The sequence below is a fragment of the Eriocheir sinensis genome, chromosome 16 (genome assembly GCF_024679095.1).
Source record: "Eriocheir sinensis breed Jianghai 21 chromosome 16, ASM2467909v1, whole genome shotgun sequence".
Taxonomy (NCBI): domain Eukaryota; kingdom Metazoa; phylum Arthropoda; class Malacostraca; order Decapoda; family Varunidae; genus Eriocheir; species Eriocheir sinensis.
The window spans coordinates 15,551,661-15,564,160 of record NC_066524.1 but is presented as its reverse complement, the minus strand read 5'-3'; the positions used below and the strand labels follow the sequence as shown (position 1 = coordinate 15,564,160).

Below are 12,500 nucleotides of genomic sequence, written 5' to 3'. Positions count from 1 at the left end.
AGAGAACAGAATAGAATGAATAGATGAATAAGTGATGAGTTATGATGAGTAGATAGTGGTTAGCAAAAGAGATAATGAATAGAGTATGATGTAGAGAAAAGAATAGAATGAATAGATGAATAAGTGATGAGTTATGATGAGTAGATAGTGGTTAGCAAAAGAGGTGATGAATAGAGTATGATGAAGAGAACAGAATAGAATGGATAGATAAATAAGTGATGGGTTATGATGAGTAGATAGTGGTTTGCAAAAGAGATGATGAATTGAGTATGATGAAGATAAAAGAATAGAATGAATAGATGAATAAGTGATGGGTTATGATGAGTAGATAGTGGTTAGCAAAAGAGATGATGAATTGAGTCTTATGAAGAGAAAAGAATAGAATGAATAGATGAATAAGTGATGGGTTATGATGAGTAGATAGTAGTTAGCAAAAGAGATGATGAATAGAGTATGATGTAGAGAAAAGAATAGAATGAATAGATAAATAAGTAATGGGTTATGATGAGTAGATAGTGGTTTGCAAAAGAGTTGATGAATTGAGTATGATGAAGAGAAAAGAATAGAATGAATAGATGAATAAGTGATGGGTTATGATGAGTAGATAGTGGTTTGCAAAAGAGTTGATGAATAAAATAAGATGAAGAAAACAGAATTAATTGGTGAACAGGATAAGTGATGAATTAATTTGAGATTCAGTAGTTTTGCCGGCTTTGTTTCCTCCGTTGTTTTTATTTTTTGTTTGCCCTTGTCCTCTAATGTAAATAAAAACAAAAGAAAAAAGAGAAAGCTTCCACCGTTGAGAATACTAAACAGGGAATCTTCTAAGCTCTCAAGTATCGGATCTTTCTATAAAACCTGACAAATATAGGTTTAGGTTTAGTTAGGTTCAGACGTTTAAACAGACACCATGTTGGACTGTTTAACTGGTCATTTGTCGTATTATAAAGAGCTTTTAATGAGTCCAGGGCATAGAGAGAGAAGGTTTTAATGGGTCTTTTTAATCGGGTCTTTCTATAAAACATGACAAATATAGGTTTAGGTTTAGTTAGGTTCAGACATTTACACTGATACCATGTTGGACTGTTTAACTGGTCATTTGTCGTATTATAAAGAGATTTTAATGAGTCCAGGGCATAGAGAGAGAAGGTTTTAATGGGTCCAATACGCATACACGGGGAAGATATACAGACATTCGGGCACAGACAGACACAGACAGACGTGAGTGAATTGTATAGAGATTTTGTAATGGTGTTATAGAGAGCTTACACAAACCATACATAGACACATACATACAGACATACAGACAGACAGAAATACACACACATGCACTAATACATATATTCATACATTCTACTTACATACAGACAGACAGACAGACAGACATGACTTGAGTGAAGAGTATAGAGATTTTGTGATGGTGTTATAGAGAGCTTATACAAACCATACATAGACATACATACATACATACATACAGACAGACAGACAGACAGACAGACAGCCAGACAGACAGACAGACACAGAAAGAAATATACACACATGCATTAATACAAATATTCATACATTCTACATCCATACATACAGACATACATACATACATACATACATACATATACACATAATTTATAACATGAAACGTCCCATTTTTCCCTATTTTCCTAACATTTAAATAACTTCCACCCTTTCCCGTCCCCTTCCCCTTTTTTTCCCTTAATTTTTCCTTAATTTTTTTTACCCTGCTCTACTTTTCCCTTCCCATCTATTCTCCTTTTTTAATACATATTTTTTTATTATTATATTTACTTGTTTTAAAAGCAAAGTAACCCTGATTTTTTTTTCTATATTATTCTGTGTTCGTTAGTAATTGCTTTAAGATTCTATTTATTATTGTTTATTTTCGTGTTTAAGGATTGAGAAATTAACGTGGTTTTTTTTAAGAAGTGAAAAAGAAAGATTTATGTTCGTCGTATTAAATTTTATTATGTTGCATTTTATTGTTTTGTAAGGATGAATTTAATGTGAAGGTGAATAATAGTGACAATAATAATAATGGTAATAATAATAATGATAATAATAATAATAATAATAATAATAATAATAATAATAATAATAATAATAATGATAATAATAATAGTAATGATGATAAGTAATGCCGCTGGCCCCTTCCCTGCATATAAACGATGCTAGTAAAAAGAATATTAATTGTAGCTGTGGTAATAGTGTTAATAATGATGATGATAATAATAATAATAATAATAATAATAATAATTACAATAATAATGAGGATAAATAAGAACCATCGAACGATCACAAAAATACACCGTTTCGTCGCATCTCTCCTTTACATCCACTCCGTTTTCTTTATTACAAGCACGCCATTTTCTTTCACACCACGTTTTCTTCGTTGCACACACTCCGTTTTCTCTCTTACACACTTCCCTTTTATCTTCCTTACACACATCCCATTTTCCTTGATTCACGCACCCCGTTTTCTTTTAACACACTCCCCGTTTTCTTTTAACACATACTCCGTTTTCTCTTTTACACACACCCCGTTTTCTTTCTTACACACACCCCATTTTCTTTATCACACACCCGTTTTCCTTATTACACTCCCCCGTTTTCTTTCTTACACACACCCCGTTTTCTCCCGCTCCTCCACGGCTACGGACGATAAAGAAAAATAAATACCTATACATAAGAAGCAATACAAGACGATTATCCATTATCAAGACGGTGTTACTTAGGAATTCTTCGGCTCTCCTCTTTTACCCTGTGTCTCCTTGTTTCTCTTTGTTTATCTATCTCTCCTATTCTTCCCATTTTTAATTATACATCCTCTTCCCTTTCTCGATCTTGCCTTGTGTATCATGTCTATCCTATTTTTTTCTGTATTTCATTATGTTCGGCTCTCCTCTTTTACCCTGTCTCCTTGTTTCTCTTTGTGTATCTATCTCTCCTATATAATATTATATTCTTCCCATTTTTAATTATACATCTTTTTCCCTTTCTCAATCTTGCTTTGTTTATCTGTCTATCCTATTCTTTATGTATTTCATTATGTTTGCTTTTCCTTCTGTCCGTCTCGCCTCTTCTTGTTCACATTGCCAGAAGAGTTCTTTTTTTTACTATTTAGCTTGCCAATTTAGCTTCTTTTTCATTATTTTTAGTTTTCATTATATTGTCTAATTATCTGTCATTTCTCTGTTTATCTAGTTCCATCGTGTTCACATTGCCAGGAGAGTTTGGTATAATGTTCTTTTTTTACTATTTAACTTGCCAATGTAGCTTCTTTTTTCATTATTTTCAATTTTCATTTTATCGTCTAATTATGTGTCATTTCTCTGTCCATCCCGTTCCATCGCGTTCTCATTGCCGGAAAGGTTTATAATGCTTTCACAATTATTTATCTTTTCAATTTTGCCTTCTATTTTCATTTTCATTTTCTGTCTCTGTTCTTCTAATCCTCCTTTGATTGTCAGAAAAAAAAATGAAAAATTATGCTCGTAAACCCCTCTTCAGTTTGGATGTTTTTCTTCCTCGCTTTCTTTTGATTGTTACAAAAGTTTCTGAAATTACCCATTCCATAACCTAATTAACAGTGATTTATATTATTTTCTTTTTCATTTTATGTGTCTTTCTCTGCATGTTTTCTTTCAACTATCAGAAAAGTTTGCATATTGTGTATCTAACTTTTCACAACCTTATTTTTCAATGATTTTATTTTCTCTTATGATTTTGTGTTCTTTATCTTTTCTCCCCTTCTCGTTCTCTTCTCTTGGTCAGTATAAATTCCTTCCGAACATCATTCATAAGTTTATCTTCCTTATGTTAATATTTTGTGTGTATTATTTTGCTTGCACAGCCAATCTATGTTACATCAAACAATGTATATACAAATTCCAAGTATAATAAAATGTTTCAAATGTTTCAAATGTTTCACGTGTATTTACGCATTTACGTTTAAGATCTAGTTTGTATTTCTGTGGGCAAATACCCCCCTCCTTTTGGTCCCATCCTTTTAAAGCCCATTTTTCCCATGTTTCTGTATTTCTGTGTGTATTTATCTTTCTATTTCCTTATATTCTCTTAGTTATCATTGTAAACGCAGGCAATTTAGTTTCACAGCTTTATTAATTCATGTATTCATCTTTGTTACGGATTCGTTCACTAGTTTACATCACATTAGGAGGAATAGTAATATTAATAACACAATGCTTGAGAGGCGCCGAAAGATCCCTAAAAACACCGTCTTAGTATTTATTTTTTAGCTCCCTTTGCGTCGTGTTTGGCGGCGGCGTGACGGAGCGACGCCGGCAACACGACGCTCAGGAGCCAATCAGCGAGCGAGGACAGCGGTGACGTCACTGGAAACAGCCAATCACCGCCCAGCGAGGCCGTGACGTCACCCGAAGGCACTTTTTAAATGCACATAGATTTTTTTTTCGATTTATTTCGCTCGTATTTTCCCTCTCAGTCGTTTTTATACTCTACTTTGAGCGAAGATTAAAGGAACGACTTGATCACTTCAGGTTTTAAGTGTCTTTGAGCACTAGTTTATTCTTTATATACCTTTAGAAGGCAATAATAATAATAATAATAATAATAATAATAATAATAATAATAATAATAATAATAATAATAATAATATAATCGTGATACAATGTAAATTTAAAGCTATTTTTTATTGGTTTCTTATTTTCTTATATAATTAATTGTTTAACATTTCACTTTTTTCTTCTTTCCCAAAAAATTGTTCACGAGATTTTTACCGATTATTTTTTTCCCTGTTTATTTTTATGTATCGTTTCCTTGTTTGCTTTCTTCTTTCCTTGTTGATCTTCTTCCATTCATCGTTTTCTTTCTTGTTCTCTTTTTCTCTTCTTCGTCTCTGCTTGTTTGTTTTTGTTTTCCCTTCGTTTCTCTCTTCTCGCTTCTTCTTTCTTTGTTTACTTCCTTTTTCCTCGTCCTGGCTGCTAGTCCGTCAACTCTATCTTGATAACTCGTTCCCTCTGCAATGAAGATAATAGATAAACAAATAGATAAAGATACATAGATAGATAGATAGATAGATAGATAGATAGATAGATACAAGAGAGAGAGAGAGAGAGAGAGAGAGAGAGAGAGAGAGAGAGAGATACCAGATGTGTTTTGTCAGATTGCATCAAGAATCTGCCATTGACACTAGGCTGCTGTGGGAACGAGAGAGAGAGAGAGAGAGAGAGAGAGAGAGAGAGAGAGAGAGAGAGAGAGAGCATAGATAGGCAGCAAGATAAGTAATAACATACACGCACACTCAACCTCCCCCCCCACCCACACACACACACACGCACACTCCAATCCCCCCCCCCCCCACACACACACACACACACACCACCTCCACCACCACCACCACCAACCTTCTTCGGCACAAACACCGTCAGAATCCCCTCCTTGGACAGCGCCGAGTCGATGTCTTCTTCGCGGGAGTTGCGCGGGATGTGGAAGTGTCTCTCGAAGCTCCGACAGTTGTGGCCCTGCTTGTCGCTGCCTTCCACCCGCCCCTTGACCGTCAATCTCTTATCGTCCTGCAGCACTTCGATCTCGCCTGTTACGTACTCCTCCACGTCCATTACCAGCTGTTGAGGGAGTGGAGAGGGTCATAAGAGGGGAAGGAAAGTTTTGTGACATGTGAGAAAGGTAGAAAATGGGGATTGAAAGTATGAAGTTTAATCGTGTTCTATCCAATCAATCGTTCTTTCTGCATATACTATCATGTTCTTTATTAGCTATTGAAAGGGTTGAAAGGGTCATGAAGTGGATAGGAAGAGAAAGGGACATGTTTAAGTTCAAGAAAATGAGGTTTGAGTAGGTGATATTTTTTTAGTGTCCTATATCAGCTCGATCTCCCTTGTTACATTCTCTTTCGCGTCCATTACCAGCTGTTGGGGGAGTTTATAGGGTCGTAAAAGAGGAAGGAAGGTTGAAGGATGTGCGAGGAAGAGAGAAAATGAGGTTTGAATAGGTGTTTTTTTCTATCGTCTTATATAAAATCGATCTTACTTGCTATACTATTTTACATGGCCATAATAAGTTGTTGGGAGAGTGGAAAGGGTCGTAAAAGAGGAGGGAAGGTTGAGGGACGTCTGATGAAGGGAGAAAATTTTGTTTGTGGTAATGTCTCTTTCATCGTCTTATATCTCATCAATCGTTCTTTCTACATTCTCCTCCGCGTTCATTTCTAGCTGTCGGGGGAGTAGAAAGGGTCGTGAGAGGGGTAGGGAGGGAAAGGGGCGTGTGAGAAAGGGAGAAAATGAGGTTTAAATATGTGTTGTGGAAAAAATGGGAAAGAGAAGAATAATGGGAGAAAGAATGTTAGATTAAAGAGAAGGAAAAGAAGTAAAAGGTTTTGTGTGTTGGGAGGTATGCAAGAGAGAGAGAGAGAGAGAGAGAGAGAGAGAGAGGGGGGGGGGGGAAATCCCTTGTTCTTCCCCTCTTTAGTACAAAAATAAACAACGTCCTGTATACCTTTCCCGCCACACACACACACACACACACACACACACAAAGGTGGTAGTTAAGACCTTTGTTATGTTAATTAAGTTTGCAGGTAATGAAGAGTCAGTTTGTCATCATTACTCTCTCTCTCTCTCTCTCTCTCTCTCTCTCTCTCTCTCTCTCTCCCAGATTGCATAAACAGGTGATTCATATGTGTCTGTCTGTGTCTGTCTGTCTGTCTGCCTCTCTTTGTCTTTCTGTTTAACTCTTTGTCTCTAACTGCTTATCTGTCTGTCTCCTGTCTGTCTGTATGTATGTATGTATGTATGTATGTATGTATGTACGTGCAGTATGGCTGTATGTCATATTTGGTGATGGAGATGGTGGTGATGGTGATGGAGATGGTGGTGAAGGTATGCGGACGGGGAGGAGGAGGAGGAGTTGGAGGAGGAGGAGGTGGAGGTAACATTGCTCTTCAAGTCTTCAATGGAGGAAAAAATATTGCCGGAGGAACTTTGTGGAGGTAATAATCGGGAGGAGGAGGAGGAGGAGGAAATGAATGCTGTGGAAGAGAAGGGAAAAGAAGACAGAGGGAGGATACTGGAGTGAAGGGAAGAGGGGACAGAGGAAGGAGGAGGAAGGGAGGAAGGAAGGGAGGAAGAGAGGCGTCAGGGAGTGAAGTGAGAGGGAGGAAAGGACAGAGGAAGGTGGAGGAGTAGGAAGGGAGGAAGGAAGGGAGGAAGAGAGGCGTCAGGGAGTGAAGTGAGAGGGAGGAAAGGAGGGAGAGGGAGATAAGAGGGAGGAGAGATGAAGGGAGGCTGAGAAGGAGCAGGAAGAAGGGAGAGGGAAGGAAGGAGGGAGATAAGAGGGAGTAGATATGAAAGAGAGGAGGAAGGGAATGGAGGAAAGGGAAGAAAATGAAGGAAAATGCACGTCGTAGAAGGAGGGAGAGAGGGAGAGTGAGAGAGAAAGGGAGAGGGAGAGAATAGAGGAAGGAGGGAGATAAGACAGAGGAGAGATGAAAGGGAGGAGGAAGGGAAAGGAGGAAAGGGAAGAAAATGAAGGAAAATGCACGTCGTAGGAGGAAGAGAGAGAGAGAGAGAGAGAGAGAGAGAGAGAGAGAGAGAGAGAGAGAGAGGAGAGATGAAAGGGAGGAGGAAGGGAAAGAGGAAAGGGAAAAAAAAGAAAAATGCACGTCGTCGGAGGAAGAGAGAGAAGGGAAGACAACTGCCAAGATTTAGTCCACCACCACCACCACCACCATCAACACCTTCACCACACCACTATATTACTATTCTCCTCACCACCACACTATCTCTACCACAACCATGAACACCACCACCACTTCTACCATACTACCACCACTACCACCATGCTGCTACTACTACTACTACTACTACTACTACTACTACTACTACTACTACTACTACTACTAATAATAATAATAATAATAATAATAATAATAATAATAATAATAATAATAATAATAAAAGAGAGAGAGAGAGAGAGAGAGAGAGAGAGAGAGAGAGAGAGAGAGAGAGAGAGAGAGAGAGAGAGAGAGAGAGAGAGAGGCGGAAGTGTCAACGTGTTATAATGTAAATTCTGTCAAACGAAAGAGTCCGAACCTTGAGTGTCTGTGTGCCAGCTCTCTCTCTCTCTCTCTCTCTCCCCACCAGTGCCCCAGGTGTCGGGGAGTCGTGGGGGGCGGGGTGGGGGGTGACCCAGTGACCCGCGGGGGAGTGTTGCGGGGCAGGACATGCTTGGCGGGACACAGCCCAGGTGTTGGTGTTGTCTTGGCTCAAGGTCAGCCTGTGTGTGTGTGTGTGTGTGTCGCCTCACCGTGTAACGCTCGGCCTCCTCGGTGAAGCAGAGCGTCTCGCTGTCTGGCCTCAGGCTGGCGTCCCTCAGGCGGCGGAACACCTTCTGGTGGAACGGCGAGGCTCCGGGGGGCGGGCTGCGGCGGGTGGCGCCCCTGGGAGAGGGCGGCGGGCTGCGGCGAGGAGGACTCCGTCGGTTGGCTCCCCTTGGAGAGGGCGGGGGGCTGCGTCGAGTGGCGCCCCTGGGAGAGGGTGGTGGGCTGCGGCGAGGCGGGCTGCGGCGGGAAGTGCCTCGAGTGGACGGTGGGGGGCTGCGTCGAGTCGCACCCCTGGGGGAGGGTGGTGGGCTGCGGCGGGTGGTAGTGCGTGGGGGGGGCGGGGGGCTGCGTCGGGTGGCGTTCCTCGAGGACGGTGGCGGCGACGTGCGCCCGCCCGCGCCCCCTCGACTCCGGGAGCTGCCGCTGTCCGTGGAGGGTCGGCGGGGCCTGGCGGCGTCGCGGGCGGGCGAGGCGGTGCGGGCGTAGCTGTTGGAGTTTTGTCTGGCGTGTGAGGGCGAGGCCGTGCGGGCGGGCGTGGTGCCTGGCGACGCCCGGGTGCGCATGGGCGAGGGCGTGCGGGTGTGCACATTGGAGTTTTGGTAGACGTGTGCAGGGGAGGCCGCGCGGGCACGGGCGGGGGAGCTTGAGCGAGCGAATGCAGGTGAGGATGCCCGGGCGAAGGCAGGTGAGGGCGCCTTGGCGAAGGCAGGCGAGGATGCCCGGGCGAAGGCAGGCGAGGGCGCCCTGGCAGGCGAGGGTGCGTGAGCACGGGGGGAGCCGGGGGGCGCCGCGCCGTCCGTGCTGCCGCGGCGCGGGGAGGCTGACCGCGCGACGCTGCTGAGGGTGGGCGAGGCGTAGGTGCTGGCGCGCGGGGAGTCGCGGGTCAGCGAGGAGCGGCGTGCCCCAGGGGAAGGCGGGGGGCTGGGCGGCACGCGGGGCCTGCCGGGCCCTCGGGGAGCAGCGGACCCCGTGGGGGTCGCGGGCTCCCCGCGGGCGCGCCACGCCTCACGCATGCGCCTCACACTGTCACACTGCACGCCGCTGAAGCCGCTGGTCCGCCGCGCCGACTCGCTGCTCTGCCGCACGTACGGCGGCGGCGGCGGCTCGGGCGGCGGCTCACGGTTCCTGGCCCAGGGCGGCGTGGGCGGCGGCTGCGACGTGGGCGGCGTGGCAGGGGCGTAGACGCGCGAGAACAGTCCGCCCATCCTCTCGATGCTGGCGGGGCGGCGCGGCGCTGGCTCCGTTGGGCCGCGGTGTGCAGGGCGGCGTGGCCACCCCTCCTCCCCCGCCCCCGCGGCCGCCCCCCGACCCGGTATTTCTGGACCCCGGGCTGCCGCTGCCCTGCCCGTGACGTCACCACTCAGGGCCGCGGTCTCGGCGAGGAGAGAGGCGCGGCGGGCGGTGGACGGGGCGGCGGCGGCGGCCGTGGCGGCGGCGGGCGTGGGTGCTGACGGGGGCGAGTGGCGGGGTGCGTGGGGGCGGGACGAGGCGGGGAGGTGAATGGTGAGGCGGCCCTCCACCACCCCGCCGCCTGCCGCCTCCTCACATTCCTCCTCCTCCTCTTCTTCCTCCTCCTCCTCCTCCTCTTCCTCCTCCTCCTCCTCCTCCTCCTCCTCGTCTTCTTCTTCCTCTTCACCTTCCTCTTCTGATTCTACTTTCTCTACCACCTTGGCCTTCTCTTTTTCATCCTTCTTTTGCTCTTGCTTCTGCTCCACTCTCTGCTTTACTTCCTCCTCTTCTTCCTCTTCTTCCTCCTCCTCTTCCTCCTCTTCCTCTTCCTCTTCTTCCTCCTCCTCCACCTCCTCTTCCTCCTCCTCCTCCTCCTCCTCCTCCTCCTCTTCTTCTTCTTCTTCCTCCTCCTCCTCCACACAGTTGGTGTCTGGTGATGCCCGCGTTGCAATGTTCGGGGCGAGGGTATATGGCGGGGAGGGGCCGCCCCGTGGGGCCTGCCCGGTGGGGCGGGGCCGACGCTCGTGCCCCAGGTCGTTCACGGGTGGGGTTGGTGCTGGGGCAGGGAAGGGGGCGGGGGGCGGGGACGGGGCAGACAGCCTCCTGCTCTCCGCCAGTGCCCGCTCCGCCCTGCTGATGATCCTGTCCACCTCGGGGTCATAGGTGGGCGTGGCCGGAGCGGGGCACTGGGGGCGTCCGCGCCCCGCGAGGTCAGGGTCTGTTGGCACCCCGCTGCCCCGTTGCTGCTGCTGGCGGTGGTGGGGCGCGCCATGGCTGGTGGTGGTGGAGGGGCGGGCGGCGGTGCGGTGGTGGGGGTGCTCGGCCTCGCTGCTGCTGCTGCTGCACTCAGCCTCCTCGCTGACACTGGTCTCGCTGCCACTCACTTCCCGACTACCACTGCCATTCACACCACTGCTGCCACTACCACTGCCATTCACACCACTGCTGCCACTACCACTGCCATTCACACCACTGCTGCCACTACCACTGCCACTAACACCGCTGCCACTGCTGCTGCTGCCACTGCCGCTGCCGCAGCCACCAGGCCCCCGGGTGGTGAAGGTGGTGGCGGGGTGCCGCGCGAGGCCGTCCAGCTGCAGGCTCTCCACGCCCCGCCCACGCCGCTCACACAAGGGCGTGGGGGCCGCGGGGGGCACGCGCCCTTCAGGGGGCGGCCCGGGGCGAGGCGTGCTGCCCCCCGCGGTGGGGCGGACAGGCGGGGGCACCTGTGGGAGGAGGAGTGATGAGAACACACACACACACACACACACACACACACGCAAAGTTGTTCTTCAAGTATACCACATCACCTCTTAAAAGAGAGAGAGAGAGAGAGAGAGAGAGAGAGAGAGAGAGAGCGAACAATACAAAGCACACCCGCCCACCTAAAAAGTCAACACACCGCCAGCGCCGCGAGATAGCCAAGCGGCCACTCACTCACTGTCCACACAAAAGAAAACGTGGCCGGGGTAGCCACCGGTAACGGAAGAAAACGGGCTCACCGCTTTGTAGGGGAGACTAAGGAGAGGGAGGAAAGGGCGGTCCACGCGCGACGGGGGTTGGTCACTACTGAGGGAGGATGACAGAGAGGAGGGGAGGGGCGTGAAGCGTAATTTTAGCACGAGGGAGGCGAGGAGGGACGAATGGAGGGAAGGGAGGGAAGTATGGAGGGAGGTGTAGAGGGAAGGGAGGGAGGAAAAGAGGGTGGGAGGAGCCAGTGCCTACCACCCACACACTCACCCTCATCTCTCTCTCTCTCTCTCTCTCTCTCTCTCTCAGACTGACATTACGCCCACACAGCCGTTTGCACACACACACACACACACACACACACACACACACACACACACACACATTATGCACACGCGCTTACGTCCTCTACACACACACACACACACACACACACACACACACACACACACACTTGGCCATCTCCTCCTCCTCCTCGCTCCACTTCACTATTAATAATCGACTGTTACCTCCAGAGAGAGAGAGAGAGAGAGAGAGAGAGAGAGAGAGAGAGAGAGACTGTCAAGGTAACTCCCACCCACTATCTCTCCTTTTTTTCTCTTTCTCCATCTCTCTTTACCTCCGTCCATTCCCTCCTTCCCGCTCATTAGTATCAAAGAAGACGCAAATAAACAATAAACAAAGTAAACAAACGAGACAAAGAAAACGGCTTTATCCGAACTTTTTTAGGGGCGACTTGATTATTTTTATCCCGGTATGTTTTGGAGGAGGAGAAGGAGGAGGAGGAGGAGGAGGAGGAGGAGGAAAGAAAATGGCGTCAAGAAAATCGTAAGCCCCATCTATCTTTATGAGTCACCTTTGGCACACTCTTGCATCATTGGCACTCTCTCTCTCTCTCTCTCTCTCTCTCTCTCTCTCTCTCTCTCTCTCTTATTCCTTCCGTTAATTCTTCCTCATATTTGTTTCCTTTCTTTTCTTTCTTCCTTCCTTCATATTCTCTCTCTCTCTCTCTCTCTCTTACACACGCGCACACACTTTCGCTTTTTAATAATTAGTTTTTCTCTATATTTTCTTTTATTTTTCAATACAATTATCTTTTTTTTTGTTACATTTTACTTTTCTTTCACTTTTATTTATGGACACTGAAGGAAATGAACCAAAGGAAAAAAAAGAAGATAAGATATTCGTAAAGTAATATGAGACTGGCTTTCTTTTTTTTCTTACTTTTCTCTATTTCATTTTCATCCTT

The 12,500-nt window shown here is 46.7% G+C and overlaps 2 protein-coding genes across 3 annotated transcripts in view; one reads left to right on the top strand and one right to left on the bottom strand.

Moving 5' to 3' along the window:
* LOC126999363 (hyaluronan mediated motility receptor-like) overlaps positions 1–12,500 on the top strand; it is a 58,598-nt gene that overhangs the window by 1,045 nt on the left and 45,053 nt on the right. The window lies entirely within an intron of this gene.
* Positions 4,791–12,500, bottom strand: part of LOC126999362 (serine/arginine repetitive matrix protein 2-like) — a 34,670-nt gene continuing 26,960 nt past the window's right edge. For both annotated transcript variants that reach the window (XM_050861905.1, XM_050861906.1), the window contains 3 exons: positions 8,317–11,007; positions 5,400–5,618; positions 4,791–5,012 (listed from right to left, as the gene is read on the bottom strand). In XM_050861905.1, the coding sequence (XP_050717862.1) occupies positions 4,977–5,012; positions 5,400–5,618; positions 8,317–11,007 (2,946 nt within the window). In that variant the 3' untranslated portion in view covers positions 4,791–4,976. The remainder of the gene's footprint in view (positions 5,013–5,399; positions 5,619–8,316; positions 11,008–12,500) is intronic.